Genomic DNA, 26,039 nt, shown 5'->3' with positions numbered 1-26,039 from the left:
TGTGTCTCCAGGCAGACTTGTCTTCACCTACTACAGGTCATGATTGCCCTGGGTTACTATTTCTAGGCTTTTCTAAAGTGAATTATTCTCATTGTCTTTCATATGTTTTACTTACATCCAGCTTTTTTCTGTCTCTAAATATTACAATGTCCCTTTTCCTTCCCATCATCTTGGATATTTGAGAAATGTCTCTCAGTTCCAAGGCTATTTTACCTGCTCTGAATCCAAACCCAACCAACTTACAATGCTAAAGAGAGATTTATATAACCTGAAAGGCCCTGAAAAAAATAGAGATGAAGCCTCAGCTTTACTGACATCTGTAGGATTTAAACCTGGTTTAAGTTTCATGAGAAATGAACTCCCCAGATTTTCCCTCATCCATACTCAGGTACATGCCCATGTATACAGAAGCCTCACATGACTCTGTGGGATTCTGGGGGAAAAAAACCTCTGAATTATCAGTAGTAGAAGGCATTTTAAAAGAAACTTAGTTTTATGTAAGTATTTTCCTTTTCTCTTTCCTTTTCCTTTCTCTTTCTTTTGCTCTTGCCCTCACTCTTTACTCTCCTGATGATCCTTATGCTCTCTCCACTTTGGAAGTACAGGGTGGGAAAAATAGTTTCCTCTCATTAAAACTATAGAAAATTTCAGGTTCTTTTCTGGTACTGATATGCTGACTTTGCTCTCTTTTGTAGTAAACTCAAAAATGCTTTGCACAGATCAGCCTTTAGAGGACAATAAAGAGACATTCCTGTGTCTGGACAAAAAGTCTCAGCACTTAGTAATGGAAATTGATTTTTCCAGGGTTTTCATGTTTGCTCTATGACTTAATGATGAATTTGTCCTCAGAAAGTGGGGATGGGGTAGCTCGAGTGTAGTTCCACCTCTGGGTCTGGCAGCACTCATCAATCCCTAAGCACAATCAGAGAAGACTCTGATTTAAGGCTGGGGAGGCACCTGTGTAGGATCAAGGCCTGTGCTCCTCCAGGTGCCCATCTTCAGCCCAGCACTTAGTGTCTACAGCAGACATGAAAGAAAGCACTGACTGCTCCAGGAGCTGCCTGCAGAAGCTTTGCCCTCCAACCTACTGAAGTGCAGCAGAGAAGGAAGGATGGAAGCTGTACCAGTTGCCAGTTTTTGTAGCTGAAGTCTTCAGTGCTTTATCCTGACTGCTATTTCTACTTTAAACACAGGAATCCTTGGGGATTAGCAACCTCATATCACAGTTCCTCTGTGTGCATGTAATAGGGAATTATCTCTTTTTCCACAAGCTTAGGTAGCTCGTTAAAATCCCTCTTATGAGCATTCTGCATAAAAAAAGATCTTTCCCTTGATGTGCAAGTGTAGTTGGGTGTTTTGGAGTGTGTGTATAAGTGAAAATATACACACACCTGGGTGCTCTGTGGGTGCATATGCACAGCACTGCATGAGAATAGGAGTGGGGTTATCCAGGTGTGTTCATACACACATAGGATGCACACAGATGTGTGCAAGAACAAACAGGAATGTCAGGAATGTGTGCATTTGCAGACAGGGAATTACCCTTACCTCTCCCTTCATCCCAACAGATGGATGGAAGAAGTGGGATGGTGGGCATTTTTGGGATTCCCTTCAAAGTCTGAGGGACTAAACATTAGTTATCACAGAACCTGTCTGCAGGGTGCCTCATGCTCTATCAGAACCTTAATAACTAACAGATTTTGGGACATTGGGACGCAGAAGTTTTCTGTCCAACTGATGAAAGAGGAGTGACTTGGCTGGTTGTGTGAAAGAATATACAGCACAATTCTAAGCCTTTATAGGACTATGAAACTTGCTTGATATTATGGTCTCTAAACAGCTCTCGGACAGTTCTTCACATGTTCATTTTTTCATATATCAGCTAATGGATGGAAAAAATTAACAATCTGTAGCCTCAGCAGGTTATGTATTCCCCTCTGTGGCCTGAGCAAAGACAGGAGCACCTTCAGGATGTTTCATCAAACTTGTCTTTGATAGATATCTTAGATGACCCCACTATTTCAAAGTGGCCCTCTGGAAGATCCCACCTCACTCTTGAATGTATCTGACACATCGCCTAAAGCAAAAACATGAAATTGCACAGCAACTCCTGAGCTAATAAATCTTTCTGACCCCAAAATATCTATACACTTTTATCCATAACTGGGATAAAATTCTAATGAAGTTTGGACTTGGTGTGCATGTACCATGGGTCTTGGACTTCAAAACACCTTCTTAAGCCTGTTTAAACCAGTACATTAAACATTGCTCAGGAACTGAGGCTAAATATATCATCAGTCTCTGGCTTTTTAGTGTGAGTTAGTTTTCCTTCTCCTGGATTTTTCCAGTGTGTTGTTTGGAAATTAGTGAAGTAAAATTGTTTTAGCAGGTAATGTACTTTGAGACCAGTCTGCTTTGGAAGACAAAGAGTCAATAAAATGGTCATGGTAAGCCGTTGTCAAATGATCTCAGTAACTTAGAGGAGCTTCTGGAACTATTTAGTTATTAGGAAGGATGCAGCTTCTTCCTCCTATTATTTCTACTTTGATTAACTTATACTGGTTCAGAACTTGAGTTTCTACGCTTCTGGACCATCGACTTGTGAGCTGTGATTTGGCTCACATCTAAAGCAAGACAATTTTCTGAACAGATGGGGAGATTTGACCAGTAGATGCAGAAAATAACTTATTCAAACTCAGACTGTGGTCCTAGATGCAGGTAGAATGCAGCAAACTTGAACTACATCACTGGGCAAACCTGCACTTTTCATAGGCACAGCTAGCAGGGATTATGGATGTTAATTATTTATTTGCATGTCTTTTAGGTAAGGGAGCAAAAACCATTAAAACATCATATGCAGTCTAAATCAAAATTATGGATTTTAGTTTCCTCTTTCAAAATCATACCTGAAATGTGTTAAATGTCTCTGGATGTCGAGGTCTAATATTGGAGTCGGTCTGGAGGATCCGAGGGGTGATCTGTCTTGACTTAGAAGGTCTTGGAATTCTTTACATATTTGTCTAAAAGTAAAATGGAAATCCTTAAATAAGACAGGTGTAATCCTTCCCATAAATCTAATTCCCAAAACACTGTCACCTTATCCTGAGTGATCTCATTCATAACAGAATTGCTTGGCAGAAGAATTGTTGCAGAAATTAAAGGCAAACAAATCCATCTCTGGCTTCCCTGCTCAAATTCTCAGAGCCAACAGCATACAGAATCTCTTGAACAGGAATAGTTTCCATTTGAAACCCTGCTAATACTGACATTATAAAATACAGTTTTCCTCCTGAATAGGACCCAGTTTGGCAGTGTTAAGTCTAGCTTAGCTCACCTACATTGGCAGCAAGGCTTATGGTTAAAGGAAGTGGTGAACTAGCATTAGAATATGTCTGAAATGTGTAAATTACTTTATTATTTACTTTGTGTAAATACACCAATACTTGTACATGGGCTTGTGTACCTTGTGGGCACTGCTTTATCTGCAAGTTGAAGTCATGGATATTTTGGGCTTGCCTTCTTGACCCCCAGCCCTTAAGACAAATAGAGCACTAGGGGTTGTGAAGGAAGGACCCCTTGTAGTGACAATTCAGGGTCTGTCTTCTCTGGTCTCCCACCAGCATAGCAGCCCATCTTCTTTGTAAAGGATGGATGGTCTTACAGTTTTCCCTCTCCCAGTCAGTCTTCCCTGAGGCTTCTAAGGATGCCTCAGCACGCCTCAGCACCTGGGGGCTAAATTTGTTCCCTGGAATTCCTCTGTATAGGATCTACCACTAGGAAAGAGCTGAAAATAAGGCCTTTTCATTCTTGTATTGTTGTTGTATTGTTGTTTGTAAATTAGCCTAGGAATACTCTACCAATATTTTTTTTTAAAAAGAAACCAAATCAGTTCCAATTAGCTCATGTCCTCAGAAGAGTGCTATCTGGACCATGGGTGAATAGACATCACTTACTTTTTTATGATTCAGTTAATTAAAGGAAGGAAAGAGGACCTCTCCAAATTAGCATATAGTTCTCCATTGCCTGTATTGGAAATATAGGCACTAATGGGGGATCAGGAGGGCATGATCACCTCCAGATGACCAGGACGCTCAGCTGGGGGCCTGATCTTGGTTGGATTAAGCTGATGGTGGTCACAGTGCCACCCAGTGATGTGTAGGGTGACAAGGGCCACCCTCACACCCACAGACCACTTGTCACCATCTGATAACGTCCATATAGTGAAGCTCCTCTGGTCTCCTAAATGCTGTGGCTTCCTGAGAATAGATCCTGTTGTGAGTTGTCTCACAGACCTTGCCCAGAATATATTTGGGAGAATTCAATGAACTATTCTAACTTCTTAATAACATGGACAATTGCAATCTGATGACTCGGAGTGTGTGTGGTTTACTTTGCTAGCATAGATGAAATCACTGTGCCTAGGGGCAGTTTCTAATACTAAAGGGCATCTCTGTGGTGCATGATTCCTTTTAGGAGACTCATTGCACATCTCATCCTAGGTAAAGTTTGGGTTTTTATTATCACCTTGTAACCCTTGTCTTTTGGGACAGGGGCATAATGGAAGAAGTGGGTAAACTCAGCTTGTTGGTCTTTAGAAGGTCCTTCATTGCTGAGTTACAGGCAAGAAAACCGTGCTAAACTGGTTTTACCCTTCGCTTTATCACTGTGGTACAAGCTGGGAACAGAGATCTTGGATACTACAGCTCTCTCTTAACTAAGAGGAGAAGCAGAAACCTATTTCCTGCTGTGCTGCTGGACCCCATCCAAGCCTGATTTCTCTAAATGCTTGTCATCTGCGTGGACCTAGACACTGACTGCTTGAAAAGGCAGCATCACCCCAGCCTTTCAGGCAAAGAGAGGTATTCAGCAGAAATGTATGTAAATGCAGCATACAGTTTTAATGAATCAGGTCCTTAGAGGAAAAACAGTTCCTTTCAACAGCTGAAAACAGTCAGTCATTTTGGCTTCTAAACAATCCACTATCCCCAGTCGGCCCTGTCAGCACTGCTCTTCTCTCCTTCCTCCAACCTCTACTTTCTACCTGTTGAAAAAGTTCATCTTAAAAGTTCTTTTCTTTTGACAAAGGAAAGTGTCAGAACCAAGTGTGCAATTAAGTTCCCTTCTATCTTCACGTGTCAAAAGTCTTTACTGAATGTTGGCAGATTGAAAGAAAAGAAAAAAAACTTTTTTATTATACATGAAAACCTGCAAAAGCAGTAACCTACTTTTTTTTTTGAGGGGGATTTCTAGGCAAAGTGGTGTCTCAGAGCCTCCCCTACCAGTAAAATATCACCTGGGGTAGTGACAGGGAGAGGGGTTGGCAGTTTTTTCCTGAGTTGGACTGTGACTTTGAAAAAGCAAAGGAAGATGGTTGTACTGTCCAAGTGGGCACAGATTAATAAAAATAGTCCTGGTCACTCCTGCATGGGAGGCATCTAATGATACATGGTCAGATGATCCAGTATATGACCAGGAAAAGATAAAACATTCTGTACTGGGTCAGAACAAGAACCCAGGTAGGCCATGATCCTTATCAGTGGCCAAAGCAAATGCCCGGTGTTGAGTACAAGAGTGGGGCAAATGTGAGCCCATGAATCTGATTTATTCCAAGTGTGGTAGAGTTGCCAGGTATCCAAGGCCAGATATCAGAGAAGTGTCATGAGCCAGATGCTGATCAGTCTGTGCTGGCTGTAATCAACTCCACAATAAAATTATTCAGAGTATTCTGGTTTGGTCTGTGTAGATGTGGGTGTATCTGTCCCTTTGATCGTGTGGAAGACTTTGTGCTGTGAAACTCTGGGATGTTTTCAGTAGGACACTGTGCCTCTCCATCAACTGGAGCAATTGACACAGCTTTCAGCAGTGTTGCATCTGTCCAAGCTGCAAACTGGTAAGGTTCTGTCCCCTGCTGTAAAGCCTTTCAGGCTCTCCCATGCCTCTGCAAGGGGAACTAACCCATGTTTAAAGACCCTATAAAACCCAGTACCACTTTTTTGTCCTATTTTTATGTGAATTGAATACGTATCCTGAAACCTTTTAAACATTTCTAGGGTTAACAGGCCAATATCAGTACCCTTTGGCCAGAATTGTGACAATTCAGTCTTTTTTTGGAGCATCTTGCTCTGTCCAGAAAATCATCTACTTGCCCAGACAATCATCTGCTCAGTCAAAGGAGGTGAGTTGAAAGAAAGAGAATTAGGAGACAGGCTTCTCCCATTGTTTATGCCTTTCTTACCCTTTCAGCTCTTTTTCAGCCTGCTTCACTCCCATGCTGCCATTGCTGACACTTGTGTTCAGCAGTGTACACTGGCTACACAGCCCAGTCATCTCTTCTTCCCATGATAATTGCCAGGTAAAGCTCTGAATCTTCATTGTCTAGTCCATAAAATTGTTAGAATGGACCATGACACCATCCTGTTGCACCAATCTGTACTGCCCCAGGCAGGTCCCGAGTTTGCAAATGTGAGAGACCATTTCCACAAGATAGCTTTGGAAGATGAGCAGTTTAACACAATGAATGTGCTTTGTCACATGATAGAAAACGGTCCTGGTTTTGTTCTCTGTATTTCCACCAGCATGGCCTCAGACCAGGTAGGGCTGAGAGGACAGTGAGGAGTCATTTAAGCTCAGTAGCCTCCATGTGTTTGCTCTTGGCATCTAAAGCAGCAGCTTGTAGCCCTCACTGACCCATGGGCCACAGTTCTGTGGATGGCAGCTGAGCTACTTCCACTCAGGGTGGGTGGATTGCTTGATTACAAGGTATGGATGCCCTTGATGTCAAGAAGGCCTGGGACCTCCTACTGGACACCAGAGGCTTCCTCACTGTAGACTTTTAGAGCTCTGTTTCATTATCCCCATGTAGATTTTTAATACCCAAGACATCCATAAGCACTGGCAGATAGGACACAGTAACAAAAGGAGATCTGTGTGCCCCTGGAGCAGCAGCTTGTGGCCAAACTGGATAACCCAGTTCAACCCAAATGGCAGTGGATGCCCATGTTCAGACGGCTGAATTGAGCCACTGAATATGGATGTCTAAATTCATAATGGAATTACACCTAGATATGAAAAACTGTGGAAATTATTTTACTCTTTCCACTTATTTTTCCTCATCACCTGTATTCTAAGGATTGTGGAAATAACTTTGTTCTTTCCCCTTATTTTTCCTCAAGAGCACCACAGGTGAGCACTTCTATGGGCTTCTGGCTCTGTCCCACAGTGGACACACACAGGCAGTGGTGCTCCAGATCTTTCCATAGATAAAATTTGCCATGAGTGATCTTACCACCCTGGAATTTCTGTGCTGGTCTTGGTGGCAGCATAACAATCCCCACTTTTTCTGGTGCCATTGATCACAAGCCCATGAGTCAGGGAAGTTGCAGAATTGCTGAAATTCCAAACTTAGAGCTTAGGTATGGCTGGTGAGTAGTTGAAACTCCTGATGATTGTCGAGAGTTCTTCGATCAGATACCTAGAAGCATGGCTCGGAAATGCCATGCCAATATTGTGACGTCATGTCTCCCGGAACACCTGGGCAGGACTGGGAATCCCTGTTCTCCTTGCAGGCAGGAGAGGGCAGTAGTAACACACACATTGACCCATCTGTCCCTGTTACCAGCACTGACTGCAGGAGGATGTGGCCTTTCTGTTATTGACAGATCTCTCTGAGCAATTTCCTGGTGCTTTTAACTCTTAGGAGAGGGGAAGGTAATTTTATTCCTAACAAATGCTGGATAGCAGCCTACAAGCCCAAAGTTCATGGTGCTTAGAGGTAGTGCATGCCCATGAGACCCCATCTCAGTAGAGAAAGAGGGTGAGAAAGTAGGTATGGGGTGGTGAGAAAGGGTAGTGAGACTCTTATGTGCCCCTGAGTGGCCCAGCTTTTGGACACAGAACATTAACAGTGACCCATCAATTATTACAACCTGTGGCTTTGTGATTTCTCACTAGAGCCAGGGAAAAATGGAGAAGATTTGTACCATTATGGTTGAATTGTTTTCCTTAAATGGGACAAATCCTCAGGTAGGTGGCAGGAGGTTAATGAGCTACACAGCAACGGGGAGACACAACTTGCAGAGAGGAATTTCTTCTGGCCAACTGGTTAATTCTCATGTCTTTGAAACCCCCTGAGCCCTTAAAAGAAATGTGGATAGAGTTAAGGACAAGATAATATTCCACTTACATTATTCCTTTTAATGTACAAGGGAATTAGGAACGTGATAGGTCTCTCATCACCTTTACAACCAGAAAATTCCCCCTGATCCACACAGTGATCCTTCTATCACCCCAGGGAAGGATCACAGGCTGTATTCATGGGATTCACAGACCTGAGATGTTTCAGTGCATCTCATCTCTGGGTCAGTGTCAGGGCAAAGTGCTCTGGATACAAGAGGGACGCCAAGGTCAGGAATCCTGGTAAAGCAGAAGGACATTGGGATACAAAGGACAATCCTGTTGCTGGTCAGCCCTTTCCCCAAGTACTGGGTAGTTCGTCCCTGTTGGATATATCACAGCCTCGAAGGGTTTCCAAACACTTCCAGCATGGAGGGGATGATTTGAGAGCTCAGATTTGTGGTCTCAGCTTTCCTGCAGCCTCACGTGTGATGCTGCAGTGAGCACAGAGTGTGAACATGTTCAAGGTTACCCCACACAGTCAGACCACACACCTAGGGCAGGTCTACCCTGTTCCACACAGACTATTTATTCCTGTTTCCCATGGCTCAGGAAGGCTAATTCCTCCCTCATCAAGTCTAATTAACCTAGAAGAAATGTTATCCTAACATGATGTTACTGCTCCAGGGAGAGGAGTGGCTTGTTTAGAGTGAAGTCTGATGCCTCTTTGTGTCTTTAATGTCTTTAGCAAAGCTCCCCTGCTGTTGTACATTGTTCCAGTACCTTTGACTTCAGGGGAGCTCTTGCAGTTTGCATCCAGAGAGGATCTGTCCTTCTGCAAACCAGCTCTCCCTCAGCAGACTAATGATAATTATCTGACAGTAACCAGTACTTCAGTAGAAGCTCAGATCTCCTGCTCACATGCAAACAGGAGACAAAGCCAGTTTCTGTCCCATAGATCTTACCATGTAATAATATCCTCTGTTCTCATCTAAACCAAAGCATCTGGGAAGATGTACGTGCCCCCTTAACCACAGGAAATGAGAGCACAGCCACTGAAACCTCACTGCAGTAAATAAGGTCCCTCTTTCAGCATCCCCAGTGAGGATCTCTCTCACCCGCAGTCAGTGAGCACTGTTGTGATAGCAGTCACCACAATCCCAGCTCCATACTCCCACTCCTCCCTCCCCCAACCCCCAGATCCAACATGGAGAAGTGACAGACCGATTTCTTTTTTCGCTTCCCTTCCCTCCTTACTTTGTCGCTAGGATCATCTTTTTCCTCGCTGTCTGCTCTTTCTGTTCCATGTGCTGTCTGGCAATGTGCTCTCCTACTGCCTTGGCAGGGAACTCTGTTTCACAGGTGTAGCCGAAATCTCTGGCCAAATGTAGTGCTTCCCCTGCGGTCAAACAAAATGGGTCAGTCATTTTTTAGGGTTGTTATTATTATTATCGTCATCATCATTATATTGTTGTTGTTATTATTGTTACAGAATTTATTACACTCCTTAAAAAAACCCCAAACAGTAGCAAATCACTTCTGTAGACAGTCATTCTCAAGTCAGTTACACATTTCAGCCCAATTGGGCTGTTGATATTTAGTCATCAGTTGGTGCCAGGCAGAAGATCAGAAGGACATTCCTCTCATCAGGTGGAAGGGTGCCCTCTCATGAGAAAATACTGGCCAAGATGCTTGGCCCTGCCTTGCCACCAGTGAGTACTGGGCAGCTGCCCAATTTTGCAAGCCCTGTTCATCATCGATATTCAAGGCATGGAAAGGAGCAGAAAGTAGGAATAAATGACTTTGAAGAATTGTGTCAGCCTTTGGTGCTTCACTTCCCCGTGTCTATTGGAAGAAGAGCCCTCTAGCCCAGGAAAGAGCCATGGGGATAACACACATCCCAGTATATTTGCTTAGAGGCTAAGCCAATGGTACAAATGCCCCACAACACAGAACAGCAGACCCCAAGGGAGAGCTCAATAAATAATCCTATTTCTAAAAGGATTGCAAACAAAGTTGACCAGGCAAAACAAAAAGGGAAGATGATGAAGAAGACAGTTGCTCTTTCATAGGTGGTTAAATCAAAGTAAAAGAAGCTTTTGAGAAGTCTGTGACAATGAGCACCTCTCTACCTCACTGCAGAAACTGAACACCAGAACCCAACTCTGTGCTGGCTTCCAAATGCCTCTGGAAGAACAGGACCGTCTTCACTAGCTTAGAGAATCCAGAATTTTATTTTAGGGTTTACTGAACACTCTGACCTGCACACTGCGACTCTGACAACCTCGGTGCGGGATTTATCTGATCAAAAGCAGCTGCCTGGATTGTGAACATCTGTGCCTAAGTTAGTCTTTCCCTGGTGGGAAATAGGTATTTCCAGATGACACTCGCTCTCATCTCATTGTAGAAAGAAGAAATAGGTCAGCTACCAGAAGCGTGTGTTGAAGCACATCTGCATGAGTGACTAACAGAGATGTGCTCCAGAATAGCTTTGGAGTTCAGGGGTTGTGAGTTTTTTACTTTAGTTTTGTTTTCTTTTTAGAGTTGTGAGTTTGAGTGCCATCAGAAGTGGCATTGGACTCTGGCTCTTTGAAGTTCAAAAGGCTGCTGCTGTCAGGAGGGATGCAGGACATGTAACTCCTCCCTTTGAGAACATCTGAAGTGGAATTCATCAGATTAAATGTCAATATTGATGTCTGACTTAATACTTTCAAGTCAATGGTGACAAACTAGCACTTGAAGCATGTATCATCCTATACTAGAGTAGAAGGTAAAAGGTAATCAGAGTAATTATGGAAAGTCTGGATTAGAACTCAGGAAATCACCTTCTGCTAAAAGCATTGCCTTAGATGAGGTTATTCAAGGCTTTTCCAAGCCTAGCCTTGAATATTTCCAACTATGGAGATTCCACAGCTGTTCTAAGCAACATAATAAAATGTTTAATTATTAATTTTACTTCATTTAATCGTTAAATTAAATCATTAAACACACAGAAGTGCTGATTTCTCCCTATTTACTATGATCTGACATGATAAGACAGATAAAACTGCGAGGAAGATGGGGAGATGAATCCCATCCTCAGCAAGACTTGGCTAAGCCAAGGAAGAGGAGAACTTCCATGGAAACAGTGGTCCTGTGCCAGGGATGGTGAGGAATAAGAAACTTCTATTCCAACTCCATTCTCCCCCTTTTCAGATATTATTGTCTCCCCTTCTACCACTGGGGTTTTTACCAGGAAAACACCTCTTGATTCCACAAGCAAATACTTCACTCTGTGTTTATGTGCCCTAGTTTATTCAGGTACTGACAAAATCCATCCACCACTGCCAGGCAATCTGTTTGCTGATACCAGCCAGCAACAACCTCTGCAGCTGTAACAAACTTTACAGCAAAAATTGAAGATTACAGTCAAAATCATCTGCTTTCTTTGGTTTATTTTTAAAACGTGATTTCCAGTATTCCTAAAAAGAATGAAGACCTTAATAAGCAATAAGTATCTCTAACTTGAAAGGAGAAATGGTTTCCACTTAGTTTGCAGCCTCTAGAAAAGTAAAATAATTTTCAGTTGAAACAAAATGGATTTCAGTGAAAACAAAATGGATTTCAGTGATAAGTTAACAGAGAATCAGAATGAACAGGCACATAGCTGACTGATTGCTTTGTGTTTCAAACATCTATCCCAGGCTTCTTCACGGGTGAGAAAGGGTACAAATTTAAGGCACAGCTTTTAAATTTCTCTAGAGCTGTTTCAAATTGTCTATTTCAGATACTCTTTTACTCTCCCTTAAATAAAGACTTACAGAGTAAATCAGTTTCAGAAGAGCACCAGGTTTTTCTTTTCAACTAAATTCCGTTAAAATATTTGATAGGTTTATCTTCATTCCAGCATGGAAAGAAAATAAAAGTTGAACCCTTTGAGGCTGTCATCAGGTGGAATTGCAATTCTCCAGACAGCTTCATCATGGTCCCAGTCAGTCCCAGTAACAACACAAGGAACGTAGACTGCAAAGAATTTAAACATTTAGCCATTGGAAAATCCTGGTTTTGTGAAGAGAGCAGAGCTTTCTGTGATGAAATGTGGGCACCCATTTAACATGATCAACAACCAAGTGACTGAAATGTGAATGTTTTCATTTACTTTTAGGAAAAGGGGAATGAAAATGTGAATTGTCATTCAAACTTGTATTTAAAAAGATGGTTTATAATATTTGCTAAAGCTGAGAAAATTATACTAAACTGTTCTGATGATCTGAGAAAATTATTCAAGAGTATAAAACCTGTCTGGAGCTGGGATTGTGATTGTGATTGAATGTTAATGGTATATGAAGATATAAAACCATGAGCAAAAAGAAACAAAATTACTTGTCTTTTTAGACAAGATATAGATGGGTAAAAATGAAGATACAAATGTAATTACTGTTTTAAATGAAATAATAATGAAAATATTTTCAATTAAAATTGAAAATATTTTTTTCTGGAAATGGAAAGCTCATGTATACTACAAATGAGCATTGGAGCTATGCATATTTATTCACATAAGCATGCATATACCAAAAGGAGTAGGCATCCTGAATTATAACTACCAATGCTAAATAAAAATAAAAATTTGGACATGAAAGCACCCTGCAGAACAAAATTTCTCCTATCTCATTGTTGAGCAAAGATGTTGTTTTAAACCAGGACCAAATGATGATTTGATATTTAGAAGTGGACTGCAATATACTTATTTTTTTGTGAATAGATATCCCTGTGATTACTGTACAGTAGGATTAAGTCTTGGTGGGGGAAAGTAGCTTATTCAAAATGTCATAGAATATGTTCTTTCTTTTTCTACAGAAAAATTCGGACAAACATTTACTTTGGGAGAAAATGTGTAAATGTTGGAAATGTGGATGAATGGACCTTTTTTCTTTTACCTTAGATTTGCCATCTTCTGCCTAGTTGTTATTTACATTAGGGTAGGAATCATAATAAAGGTAAAAACCACTAGAACCCCTGACTTTTATAGTTAGTTACCTTGTTTCAATCTAAATTCTATCTAAAATCAAATTTCCCTGTGTGTGGTATCCCCAGCTCTTTCCTCCTGCAGACACAAAGAGCAGGTCTTGGGAATCTTGGACTCTCCTTAAAGCCAGCGCATGGCTGTGCAGCTCCTGGCAGCGCTGCCTCTCCTCTGCTGTTTGACAATTGACCAGAGAGCTTTGCCTGATGGAAAAGGACAGTTGCTGGAGCAGAATTGGCAGAGACGGCTCTGGAAAGCATCGGTGGGGAGAGCAGAACCTTGAAAGGTTTCTGTGGGCAGGTGCAAGGAGCGGTGTGAGGGTCCCCCGGGGCCAGCAAGAGTGAGAGCTGCTCCTGTGCAGAGTGAAGGCAGGAGCTGTGTCCCCGGGAGAGGGACACTCGGCATCTGAACCTCCCACTCTCCTCGGCTGTGCCTCCTCCGGATGCTCTACCCAGCAGAAATGTTACTTAGGGGGAGGAGGGACAGGCGGGAGGTGGAAGGAAAGTTTATTCTATTTGTAGGGTGAGAGGGAGGAGGAACAAGTGGAAGGATATTTAAACAAAGGCTGGTGGGGGAGAAGTGTGACAGTTGAGAGCACGATGAAAAAAGCAACCACTGACCTATTTTTTCTCAAGAGCTTTTGTCCCCAAATGATGAATGTCACTAATTCTGTGCCTAGGAAATTTAGTGTCTTAATCAGGTTTGACAGGAAAACAAACTCTAGCATTTTTTGTAAGTTTTCCTTTTTCTTATCTGAGGGTTTTTAAATCGTTCATGCACTGCTTTTACCTGCATCTGCAATCACATTTATTTTTGTCTCTAAGTGACCGATTCAAAGAGAAGGGAACCTCTCCCCTCTTTTCACATCCTTCCTTGCTCCCACTGGAGATGCTTTTGACTCTTGAGCCTGCAGTAAAGCTTAGCCTTGGAAATACTAGTATTTATTGGAGGAGCCTTTATTTCACAGCTAATATGTAGGAATTTTCCTTTTGGAGCTTGTAAGAAAAATGACCCTTCCTTCCCTCTAGTCCAGGCACTAGAGGGCATCCCTCGCCTGCAGGTTACACAAAGATGTGTCCCCAAACTGCTCAGGAGAGTCCTACAACACTGATTTCATTCTCCCTGTCCGCCTTTGCACTCGTGCCGATTTATGTGCATGACAAAAAGGACAGAACTGATCTGTCAAACAATTCCTACTTTGGGCTGCAGACGTCCCTGCCAAAGACACTAAAGATGCAACCTGACCAAACCAACAGTAAACATCCTGCAGTGAAGCTGAACTCCCAAAGAAAGAAATTTGCAGAAAACAGGAGGCCACAGAATAGTTTTCATAAAATCCGAACCTTCATGTGATGGCCACAGCCTAGAAATAAATTGCATTTCCTCGTTGAGTTTAACAGACTTCCCAAAGCTCAATGATTTTTGTATGTTTTACAGGAAGAGAAGTATTAGTCATGCCAGAGACTTTTGACATGGTTTTGGCCAAAAAACATAATAATCATGCAACAAATTTTGCCTTAACTTACATCACACAGATATTCAAGAGGTTGGCCACACTCCTACCTTAAAGAGACATTAAAACCTCAATATATTGAAGACTGTGAGGACCTTTAGTAATAATAAATTTAGAACTATCTAAAGAAGTCAAGAGTGACACAATCCTGGGTCCTTATGAGAGGTACACAGAGTGTACCTGATATTTTAGATATTTAATAAAACTAACAAATTGTTATTATTTCAATTTCTGTATTGATATCACACAGAAAAAGCTAATGTTGCTTTCTCTCTGGATTCTCTAAACCACAATATAAGCCTGTGGCCTTTCATTTCTGCCTCCTCCAGCAGCAGGAACCATTGAAGGATGGGTTTCTTTGATGAAGCTGTGCTGTAAGTTGGTTCCACCTGGAAGGAATATCTGCATGTCCAAAGCGAGAACAGCTTACACCACAAAGAATTCAATGAGCACTGCCAAGTTTGACCCAGGAGTGGTTACACAGACAGGAAATGAGCTTCACTTAGTTTTCTGTTGGAGTATTAACATGCCTTTCCCAAAAAATTATAGTAGATAAAATTCATGATTAACATATGCAGGCAAAAAGGTCTCTACCAAAGTGAGCTCACTCACATCAGTATTTATCTTTAGGACTCACAGCAAAGCAGTCCAAGAACAGAAGCAGCACCATAGGCTTGATATCAGGTTTGCTTTGAATAAAGGGCAGGAAGGTAGGCACAGCTCCATTCCTGGGAAACAGGAATCTAATCCTTACTTAGAGTAAAGGTACTCAGCCTTCAATCCCAGGCCAGCAGCTGTCAGAGAGCCACCTCCCTCTCAGTCTCTTCTGATGAATGAATAATTGACCATATAGAATCCCAGAATCATGGCATGATCTGGGTTGGAAGAAACCTTAAAGTTCATCTCAATCCAACCCCCTGCCAAGGGTAGGGACACCTTCCACCAGACCAGGTTGCTTCAAGGCTTGTCCAACCTGGCCTTGGACACTTCCAGGGATGGGACAGCCACAGCTTCTCTGGGCAACCTGTGCCAGGGCCTCACCACCCTCACAGGGAAGAATTTCTTCCTAATTTCAGCTTTCAGTTTAAGCCATTGCTCTGTTTACTAAAAAACACCAGCTGTATTTATTCTTCTGTGACCCGAGATGCCTGAAGGTGGAAACAGCCCTTGCTCCTCTAACCTGGCACCTTTTCCAAGCTCCATTAGAGCTTTTTCTTGCAAGCAGGTGTGATATGGACACACCTGTAGTTCATAGCAGCCCCATTGGAGTTCCTTGTGCTCAGTGGCCCCTGAAAATATCACTCCCTTGTCATACATGCTGACAACCTCCAGTGTTGAGGATTCAGTGCTATTTCAGCCTGGATGAGTCTCCATCCTTTGAGATAATAAAAAACTCACAAGGTCCTGAGCAAGCTCTTCTAATTGACCCTGCTTTGAGCACGAGGATTGGCCTGGGAGACCACCAGAAGTGCCTTCCAGCCTCAATCCTTCTATAATTCTGTAATTCTGTGGTAATATGTGCTGAGACCTCAGCCTAGTTGCCTAGATCTGTATGGACCTTTCAGGCTATGATCGTAGAAGGTATTGACCTTTAGGATGAGCTGAGTTCTGTCAGCATCAAGGAGGAGGGATCTGAAATTCCCAGAGCTGCTACTCACAGCCAGACAACAAACTGGGTACTTAGTGGATTCACCCAGAATAGAAGAGATGCAGGTAGAGTTTCTTCCCTTTGCCTGAGGGGTTTGAACCTGTATCTCCCAGCTGAAGGTTTGAAGAGCCTGGCAGTATTTGGTGAATGATATTTAAACAACAAATAAAGGCCAAGAAAGTATCTCCTGGGCCTGTCTCGATATTATCTGAAAACAGATTTCATTCATTTATGTGTGTGGGGAAAAGGCTTGTCTAAATATTATGTTTTCTTATGGGAGAAAAAAAAAATCATCATATTTTTGGACCAGCTCCAGGAAATTCACAAGTTTAAAAAAAAGAAAAAGGAAGATAAACAAACCCACTATAGAGTTGGTATGAGACATTAATCTCTCTCACAAGAACACTCAGATGATCGATTTGTAAGCACAAATCAATGATGAGGAAACTGCAGGACCAAGACACTTGCTGGGGGCCAAGATATCTCAGAATGAACTTCCATTTTGCCACTCACTCTGTCTATGGCTTTAGGCAAGTCAGATCTCTTTCTACAAAATACAGATTATGGAATTTAATCCTGCGGCTGGAAAAGGTTGCATACAATGAAACATTTGAATTATGGTTATATTATATTGCAATATTAGAGACCCTACCTTCTACCAAGGAAGTCAAGAGTGTGACATTTGCTGCTTTTCTTCTTCCTGCAGGCAAATTGAGTCCCAGTCTGTCTAATTTTTCTCGCAAGCAGCGTCCTCCGTTCTTGGATTTTGCCCTGAGAGAGCAGAAGGAAAGAGAGACACTTGTCATTATTCTGCACCTTTTCCCTGTGTTAATATAAGCCTAGAAATTGTACATAATTTGTTGACAAATGTGTGGGGTAACACCTGCAGTAGTGACACCAATGGGAAATATTTCAGAGCTGTATTCTTAATGTCCTGCTTGATCTACGTGAGTCTTTAACATTGGTTCTTTGGCAGAGTTAAAGATTTTAATGCCTGTCATGGGGGCATCAGATCTTCAGGCAGCTTTCCACCTAGTGGAGCCCAGTGTCCTGATTTGGGCACAGAGCCTGGGTTTACAGTGACTAAATATAAATATTGACAGTGCACACACTTATATCTGATTTAACCAAGCCAGGTTCCAAAGACAAATTAGAGAGAAACATGACCTTCTAGAATTAGATAAACAGATATCCACAATGAGTGGACTTTACTCATCTGGCTTGTCTCACTCTTAAAGGAGGCCAGATGGCTACTTAAATGTAGATGTCTATGTGGAACCCAGCTCTAACTATCCCCCTACAATTTATATAGAGACTTGGGTACTCAGAAATGTTGTCTACAAAGCCCAAAACTTACTATGAATAAGGACAAAGCAATAGGAAATGCTGAAGCTAAAATCTCAGCCATCATTGATTATCTGTGCCCCTATGCCAAACACCTACACCCCTTTTTTCTCACAAAATGAGTCCTGGTATGTCCCAGGGCTGCTTTTCTGCAGCACCTCAGTGTTTGAACCATTTGAGATATATCCACTTATGCAGCAGACATAGGTTCAAATTCTTCCTCAGCCTGAGGGAATTCTAACCTATGTCTTTCAGACAGATGCAGCAGCCAGCTAACAGCAAATAACAAATGTTAAAATGCTTAAACAATGAGTAAAACAGTGACTGGAACCCAGATATCTCCCATCCCAAATGAATGACCTGTCCATTAAATAGGTAAGAGTCTACACCTTTGCTTTTTGTACAACAAATACATAATTAACCCCAAATGAGATTGAGGGGCCCTCAGCTTAGAAAAAGTAATCACTAACTAAAATTTTGAGGTTCCGGTTCAATTTCTTTCAGGCAGAGGAAGGAAGCAAGCATGCAGTATCACCATTTGGATATCTGTTTTTATGCATTAAGAAATACCACAACTGTGAGCACACTGTCAGGAAATATCTTCTGAAAAGAACTTTTTCTTTATTCAGAAGAACACTTTATTCCCAAGGCAAGCTGCTTGGGAAAATAGGTAACCAGTGACTGCTGACAGGATGCAAAAACAAGCCTTCTGGATCTCAGGCAAACAGTCAATGAGATTTTGTTTTCCTACATCTGTCCTAGTCAAATACAGAGTGTTTGAGCCTGTTCTCTAGCTGTGAAACCCTCAGTTACAAACTGACCAAATCTGCTCAATTGCACTCTCTGATTCATAAAACAGAACTAGCAGGCTGTGAGAAGTCCCTGGCTTTTCCAAACTCCTGAACCATGCCTGGGGTTAATTTGGGAGAGGAGATACTTAGTCTGGGTCAAAAACCTGTGGGGATAATTCAAGCATTTTAACAGAGGAGAGAAGGGAGCCCCCACATTCAAGTCGATGCCCTTAAATCCTTAATAGCTTGCACTGTATTGATGAAATCTACAGCATGAGTTTTTAAAGTGAAAATTAGCTGAAAGTTGTTTCTCTAGGATGAAGCAAATAGAGGGGAAAATTTTGGCAGATGTAGATTTTGGATTTCAATGCCTATAGAGGCAGTTAAATGGGACTTATGCCTTGAAAACAATTTGTGGTCTACAGTCATTATTCCCCAAGATGGCTCAAGACAGCTCTTGAATGCCTGCACCTCTCAGGCTGGTTTAAACGACTTTCAGTAGAAGCAGGAGGATCAGTGTGGCCTTCAGTGCCAGCAGTGAAATAGCCGATGACTTTCCAGCTAGTTTTGATCAAAGGGTGTTCAAGCAGCTGATGCCATCTGAGCTGACGCCTCAGGGACACCGCGACTTAGATATGCCTGGATGAATTACAGTTGCCTCCTAGTTTTCCTCTTGCAATGTGAGGCACAGTCTGCCCTTTTCCTTCTTTCTGCTCCTGCTCTCTGCAGGTGTCTGCTCTGGTCAGGGAAGGGTCAGAGGCAAAAGTTTGCCTAATTATTTGCTTATCCTCCAGTATTTCACAAAAAGAAAAGTAAACTCATCTTGTTATGTGGTTTTTGTGGTCAAAAGACATGCAAAGAAAGGAAGAAAAAGGCATCCCTACACCTCAGTGGGTTAGGTCTTTTTGTTGAGTGAGTGCTGTAACTATTCTTGGCAAAACAATTTGCTTTGAGATAGTTTCTCAGCAAGAATTTAGATTTGTATCTCTGGTGAAATTTGGCACACATTGAATTTCTTTTTTTTTTCCTCAAAACAAGTCAAAGGAACATTTCTCCATGTCTGATGAGTAACTCAACAGAGGAGGTAAAAAAAAATCAGTTTGATGAAAAATGTAAACTTCCTCATTTATTGAAAATTCCCCAGTGTTCCCTCCTGATCCATCCCCTTCTGTTTACCTCAAGTATGACCACCTATCCAAGTAGGGAAAGAGAATAGAGCCTATCTGTTGAAAATAAAATAATTACAGCAATTACAGCATTGTCTAGGAGTAGTTATTCTCACCTTCAACTTACCTTCTCAAAATACCTCCGAGGAGGGAAGCGTTGAGGCATTCTGGGGGTGAAAGGCGCCTCTTCACCTCTGCAATGGTCACTTTGTACTTGGAAGTGGAGCTGAGCAGAGACAAACGACCAGGAACAGAGCAGAACAGGTCGGTGGGGTTGACAACACAGGTGCCACCTACAATAAAAAGGAAATATTAGAGTGGGGTAAAACTTCACCTTCTGTGTTTTGACAAACTCAACCATGAAGAACAATTCTGTGGTTCTGTTGGGGTTGGTTTTGTTCAGGTTTGGTTTTTCTTATGGCATGTGTGGTTTGGCTTTCTATAATATTATTGTTTTGAGAAAAATGAGTGTGTTGAAATTTCAGTGTGGGAACAGTGAAGTATTAGATTTCATAAGCTTCACAGTCAAAATACATCATTATGGCCATTTGATATAATTTGATTTCATGCTCTGAAAAAATTACCTATTATCATAGTCTCTTCAGTCTAGTATGATTAAAAAAATAAGATTGAACCCTCACTCACAATTTAAAAAAACACTGTTTGTGAAAAATTTAGGACATTGGCTCTAATGAGAAATGTTAATTTTAACTCTCATAGCAGTGTTTAGGATTATGAAGATGCAAGAACACTGTGGGTTTGCAGTGATTTTCAGCAAGAACAGCTTTCCACACCTTTGAACTCATAAATTCCTTCCAAAGTTAGGTCAAATCCTCAGCTGATATTAACGATTGAAATCTATTGAGCTACATCAGTTTATCTCAGGTTAGTTCTGCAATTGTTTATTTCTTGACAGTGGCAATTACTTGGCCTGGGTCTAAAACTGCTGAATGATCACCAAATCTTTCAGTCAAGACTGTGATCAATAACTCCTCAGGCAAAACCGAGCTTTTAACTTAAAGTTAATATGAGAGAGAGAAAGAGAGAAAACTTTCTTTGCAACTGATCCAAGAGAGTACAACAAACTCCCAGGGAGAACAAGAAATAATCTTAAGGACTAACACATATTTTATCACCAAGCACAAAACACTTTTCTTTGACCTGCCTTCTCCAACCTGACTACAATAAAAATTTCTGTGGAAGAAATGAATCTTACCACTGCATGCACTATTCTTCCCTGGGGGAAAGGTGAGAAAAAAAAGAATGAGCTGCATATGACAGTGATATAAATATATAATTCAATGCACTACTAGAAGGAGTTCTGGTGGTTTATGTGAGGATGATGATATAAAGACCTTCTTAGAGCACAATTGATCTGTGCTCATCATTCGTGCTTAGAGGAAACATATTGTACCTTTTAAGATACCCTGATAATTTCTTTTTTCCTGTGAACACCTTAATATTTTTTTAACTACAAGAGCTCACTGTGTTAGGCTTAAAAATTTTAGTTTCTAGCCTAAATTCTGTAATGAGAATAGAATAGAATAGAATAGAATAGAATAGAATAGAATAGAATAGAATAGAATGAAAATAAAAAGCTCACTTTAGACAAGATCCTACACCTTTCTCTTTATCATCTTAAACGTGCAGCCCTCTTAAAATTAAGGTGACTCTATTCCACTTCTCCCAGAGACAGACTGAAGGATGAACCTTCATTAAATGCAGACTATTTCTTGCTTACATAAGGCAAACAGAATTTCTTTCCAAATATTTCAGCTCTTGAAGGTATATTTAAACATTTGTGCTGACAGCAACACCAGAAAAGAACATCTCTTGGTATCAATCCCAGATGGGTGAGATCCTGACTCAGTACAGCAGGGTATTTTATGACTTCTAATTATGTTCCAGGGCAGATATTAGTGTCCACTTCTTAGACAGGATGTAGAGACAATTCATGCATCACCAAAATATAGACACATCAAGGGCACTGATGCACATTTTTCACAGCTCAAAGCTACAATTAATGAGCTCATACGCTCAAACACAGAAATCTGGCGCCACACTCCTGAAATAATTTTGGGTCTGTGTTGTTTTGGTGTGTTTGGGTTTTCTTTGGTAGATTTTTTTTTTTTTTTCCAGAAACCTGTAAATATTTTCAAGCAACATTTTCAAACTTCTGGTCTGTCAGGTACATTTGTGAAGAGCGTTAACACTGACTAGATCTGTTTGTTTGGCATCTGCCACACAATGCATATACACACGTGTATATATATATACGTGTCAAGAAAACAGTAGCACTGTGTACATATTTATTTACTTCAGTGAGTCTGTAGATTTTATAACGAGTGAGACTCTACTGAAATCAGTGTCAGATTAAAGTTCATCTCCTTGCCAGGTTAAGCCAGTATGTGCACCCTTTATGCCAGATAAATAATTGTTCCTTTAATCCAAAAACCTGTTACCCTGCAGCTGCTCCTACCCTAACCAGAATTTACTGGAACACTTCTCATTACTATTTAGTAGAAAGTTGCTTACAGCCTAGAATATTTTAAAATTTCATGCCTAAGCAGCATGATCTAAACCAAAGCAATTCCAGGTAAGCCAGGTATGGATTAAAAGTAAAAGAAATCAGCAAGTCTAGGTCATTTGCTTTCCAGAAACATGGGGAACAAGTAGCAAATTGCAAGAAGATAAAATCTATTGCATAAAATTATTTCACTATATTAATTATTCATTGACACAGCAACAGAGAGCGGTGTGGTGCTTTCTAGATGAAGATATGTCTTTGTCACAAACTGTGTGCATTTTTGAAGGCATGAATTTCCTACCACAAATACCACCTTGGAGTGGAGATGGATGAGGTCCTGGCCTTTACACCATGTGGTAAACAGGAAAAGGAATGGAGGGCTGCTGGAAAGAGAGGAAAGGAGAAGGGCAGCCACATGGGAAGATGAAAGATTAGGTTTCTTGCCGAACACATGCTTCAGAGTATTCCTTCCTTCCTTCTAAACATGTGTTAGAGTGGACAAATGATTTTGTGAAGCAGCTTAACATGAAGACCACCACCACAAGACATATTTTAAGTTGAACTAAACAGCAGTGGCAACAACCAGCTTTTTTTCCTGTCAGCACAATGCCACTATGAGTGCTGTTGGAAAAGTCAATCCTCACTTAATTGTTAAGCCACTCTTGTCATAACAGTGTATTGAGAGGTGGGATGCTAAGACCCCAGCAGAAGAAGCAGAAGTAATGCCTCAAAGACAAAGTGGAAATAATGCATTTTGTGAGCCTAGTGATTCAACCTGGAGATCCCTATTCATCTCAGCAGCTCTTACTGGCTTTGGAAATCTTTACAGACTGACTTCTGGTGACAGGATACATAAGACCCCCTCAGCTCATCAAATGAAGAGCCCCACATGCAGGAACAGCAAAGCAATGTGCCCACAAGTGTGCATGAAGAAGGGAAAGCTGTGGCCCTTGCACCCTGACTCGTTATCCATGGCATTTGTCCTGCAGCAAAGCCAGAAAAAGGAAAAGGACAGCAGGCAGACAGTGAGATAACTGGTAGGATCACCCAGCTGATTGCCTCAGCAGTTTTGTGCTCTGAGTACCACGTGAAATGGGCCTGTGAATGTTAAGAAGACTCTTTTTAGGACAACTGTTTATTCCCATAGGGAACTGATTACGTGGTGTGCTCTGACTTCATCTGCTGCCATAAGATACTATTTTGGAGTTGACTGTAAATGGTGATGGTTGTGCTCTTACAGCTGTAGAGGTCTGAAAACAGAGGCAGGACAAGATTTAGTTGAAAGGAGAATTATATTTTATGTTGCAACAGATAGATTAGGGAAAAAATGAAAGAAGGGAAGATTTCAGGCACTCGAACCCTTCTTTAAGGCTTCTCTTTCATTCAACTCTATTCAATTGCTTCTTTATTCATGGCAGAGTTTTACTCTTTGATCTATCATTTTCATGTGGATTCAATTAATACAATTGGTCACAAGATAAAAATGGGTGGGAAAGAGCGATGCTTTGTGCAGCTGACCTCATCTAGGTGAGACACCAAGGGCCCAAAACTGCTGTATACTGAATCCCCAAACCACCTCAAGAGATTAAATGTAACCTGATGTAGTTAAAGATGTTCCTGCTCATGGCAAAGAGTTGGACTAGATGACCTTTAAAGGTCTCTTCCAGCACAAAATAGTCTATGATTCTAATCTATGATTATTTTCAAGTGGCCTGAGGGAGAGGAATGACAAAATACTAAGTTCATTTTTATTAGTTTACTTTGGGGGCCCAGTCCTTTTCGTTCCAACCGACTGGTTCATGCTCAACACAGTGTCCTCCTTCATGAGAATTGTGCTTTTGCTTTGTTTCCCAAGCCTAGAACGAACAAAAGTTAGGCTATGTGATGCTGGAAAAGGTAGTCAGAGCAAATATTGGGAGACTCTTTTCCCTTCCTTATTCCCGTCTCCCCATCAAATAGCACATGTCAGTACAAAATGCCGACACAAGCTGATGATGGCTTGTGCAGATGACAGCGGGGAGAACAGAGCCATGCTCTACCCCACCCGTCTTGTCAACACAATGAAAATCCCAATAACGCACGTGGCGAGGAGAGCTTGGTCTGTTTTGGTTGCAGGTTCCCTTTGTACAGATGAAGAGAACAATAGGGTGGCTGGAGGTGGTGGTTTATTCTGATTTAGTCACTCAGGCACTTGCTGAAAGGCAAGGCTCCCTTACACCATCAGAGTTAAGTATTTGTGCATCCTTTCACTGGTAAAACCAATATCCTAAAATATTTTTTATACTTTTCATAAGCAGTGTTTTTTTTTTTTTCATCAGGAATGAGAGAAAGAAATGTCTGTGGATGTCACTAGATGGTTTTTACACTTTAAATACAATTTTTTTTTAACGTGTGTCTCTAATTTTGTATATCCTTACATCTGCAGATTCATTTTGTACTTGTTAATTGTAACAACCACAGTATGATAAGTGTTTTATATTCATTCAATACAACATAGTCCCTTTCTCCAAGATATTCACCTGTAAATGTCATGCACCTGTGTAAGGAAACATCATAATACACTGGTGACAACAGTGCAGAAGTGCTGCTTATTTTGTTTTTCAGGATATACACATTTGTGTACTTGTGTACATTATTAAGTATAATCACGCCTGAATGTCGACAGATTGATCTTATATAAAATATTAATAGCACACTATGCTTTTTATTAGTCTATTATTTATATCTACAGGTGCTGTTTGTGGAAGCCTCCAGCTTATAGTATATTTTCTGCCCTGTGCTGAAATTCTGGCAAGTTTACAGTACGTTACAAAATGAAGACATTTGAATCTGCCTCTCCTTAGCTTTTTCCCCCCTATCATGTAGCAAATGGAAGCAAGCAGTTATCAGTACAGATTTTATGAGTACTACTTAATCCCATCTTCAGTTCCAAAATGTCTATAAGCAATTTAAAATGTTCTCCAAATTATCCTCACATGACCCAGTCATTAATATCAGGAGCTAAATATTCAAAACTCTAAAACTCATCTACATTTGTCAGGAAAAATAGAAAGTACTGCTTTTTTTTTCTTTTTTTTACAGTTATTCTTTTGGTTTCATTTAAGTTAACAAACTTTGCATCACATAGTAGCCAAGTAAAACCAGCTCATTCCACGAACAGAAACAATTCCAAGATGTCCCTCACTACAACATTCATGCCAGGAAAACAAAGACATGCCTGCATGCACAGAACATGAGGAATTTTTAAACATAAACCAAAAGATTCAGAAAGAGTGAGGGTATCACCAGCAGTTTTTAAGACCAGCCTCTTACTTACACCGTGTTTTTAAGGATATTAACAGCTGTAAGAGTTTAAGTCTAAACAAGGTTTAAAAAATAGCTTAGGATAAGCAAGGTGGAAAACAGAATAATACAAATAAGTGGGTTTGTTACAGGAAACCAACTTTAAAGATTGTATGAACATGTAAAAAAATCTCATGCCCCCAGGACCAGCCCTCCATTATCGAGGTGTGTCAGCAGTGACACAGGAGAAATTCTGCAGCTCCTGGACTGACGGATAAGATCCAAACCAGAGCCAAAAGAAAAGATAATCTGCTCCATTCCTCTTTCCCATACACAAGCCACAGGAACTAACCAGCAGTTTCCAATGCCTCTCCAGACTCTCTGTGCCAGTGGCTTGGGAAAACCGCTGAGTGCTGCTGGCGAGTGCTTTCGACACTGCTGGTTCCTGCAGGACAAAGGCTTGGGCAGGCTGTGTGCGGTGTGGGTTGTGTGTGTGAAGGTGTGGTAAAGGTTTGAGGCTCTGCCCGAGGTGGCCCAGGAGTGGGGCAGAGTGAGGGATGTTGAAGGGGGAATCTGTCTCAGGAACCACTGGCTGGTTGTGTGTGTCCTGTATGTGTTGTGTGCTTGCTGTGTGTCCACTTGTCATGTGCTCTT

General features: G+C 41.3%; 1 protein-coding gene across 1 annotated transcript in view; it reads right to left on the bottom strand.

Moving 5' to 3' along the window:
• TFAP2D (transcription factor AP-2 delta) overlaps nucleotides 1–26,039 on the bottom strand; it is a 45,128-nt gene that overhangs the window by 8,531 nt on the left and 10,558 nt on the right. The window contains exons 4-7 of the mRNA XM_069008653.1: nucleotides 19,704–19,869; nucleotides 16,928–17,046; nucleotides 9,370–9,511; nucleotides 2,907–3,020 (exon numbers count right to left, since the gene is read on the bottom strand). Of these exons, the coding sequence (XP_068864754.1) occupies nucleotides 2,907–3,020; nucleotides 9,370–9,511; nucleotides 16,928–17,046; nucleotides 19,704–19,869 (541 nt within the window). The remainder of the gene's footprint in view (nucleotides 1–2,906; nucleotides 3,021–9,369; nucleotides 9,512–16,927; nucleotides 17,047–19,703; nucleotides 19,870–26,039) is intronic.

This window comes from Aphelocoma coerulescens, chromosome 3, assembly GCF_041296385.1.
Source record: "Aphelocoma coerulescens isolate FSJ_1873_10779 chromosome 3, UR_Acoe_1.0, whole genome shotgun sequence".
NCBI classification, from domain to species: domain Eukaryota; kingdom Metazoa; phylum Chordata; class Aves; order Passeriformes; family Corvidae; genus Aphelocoma; species Aphelocoma coerulescens.
The sequence above is the reverse complement of the archived record's forward strand: the minus strand, read 5'-3'. Positions and strand labels throughout refer to the sequence as shown.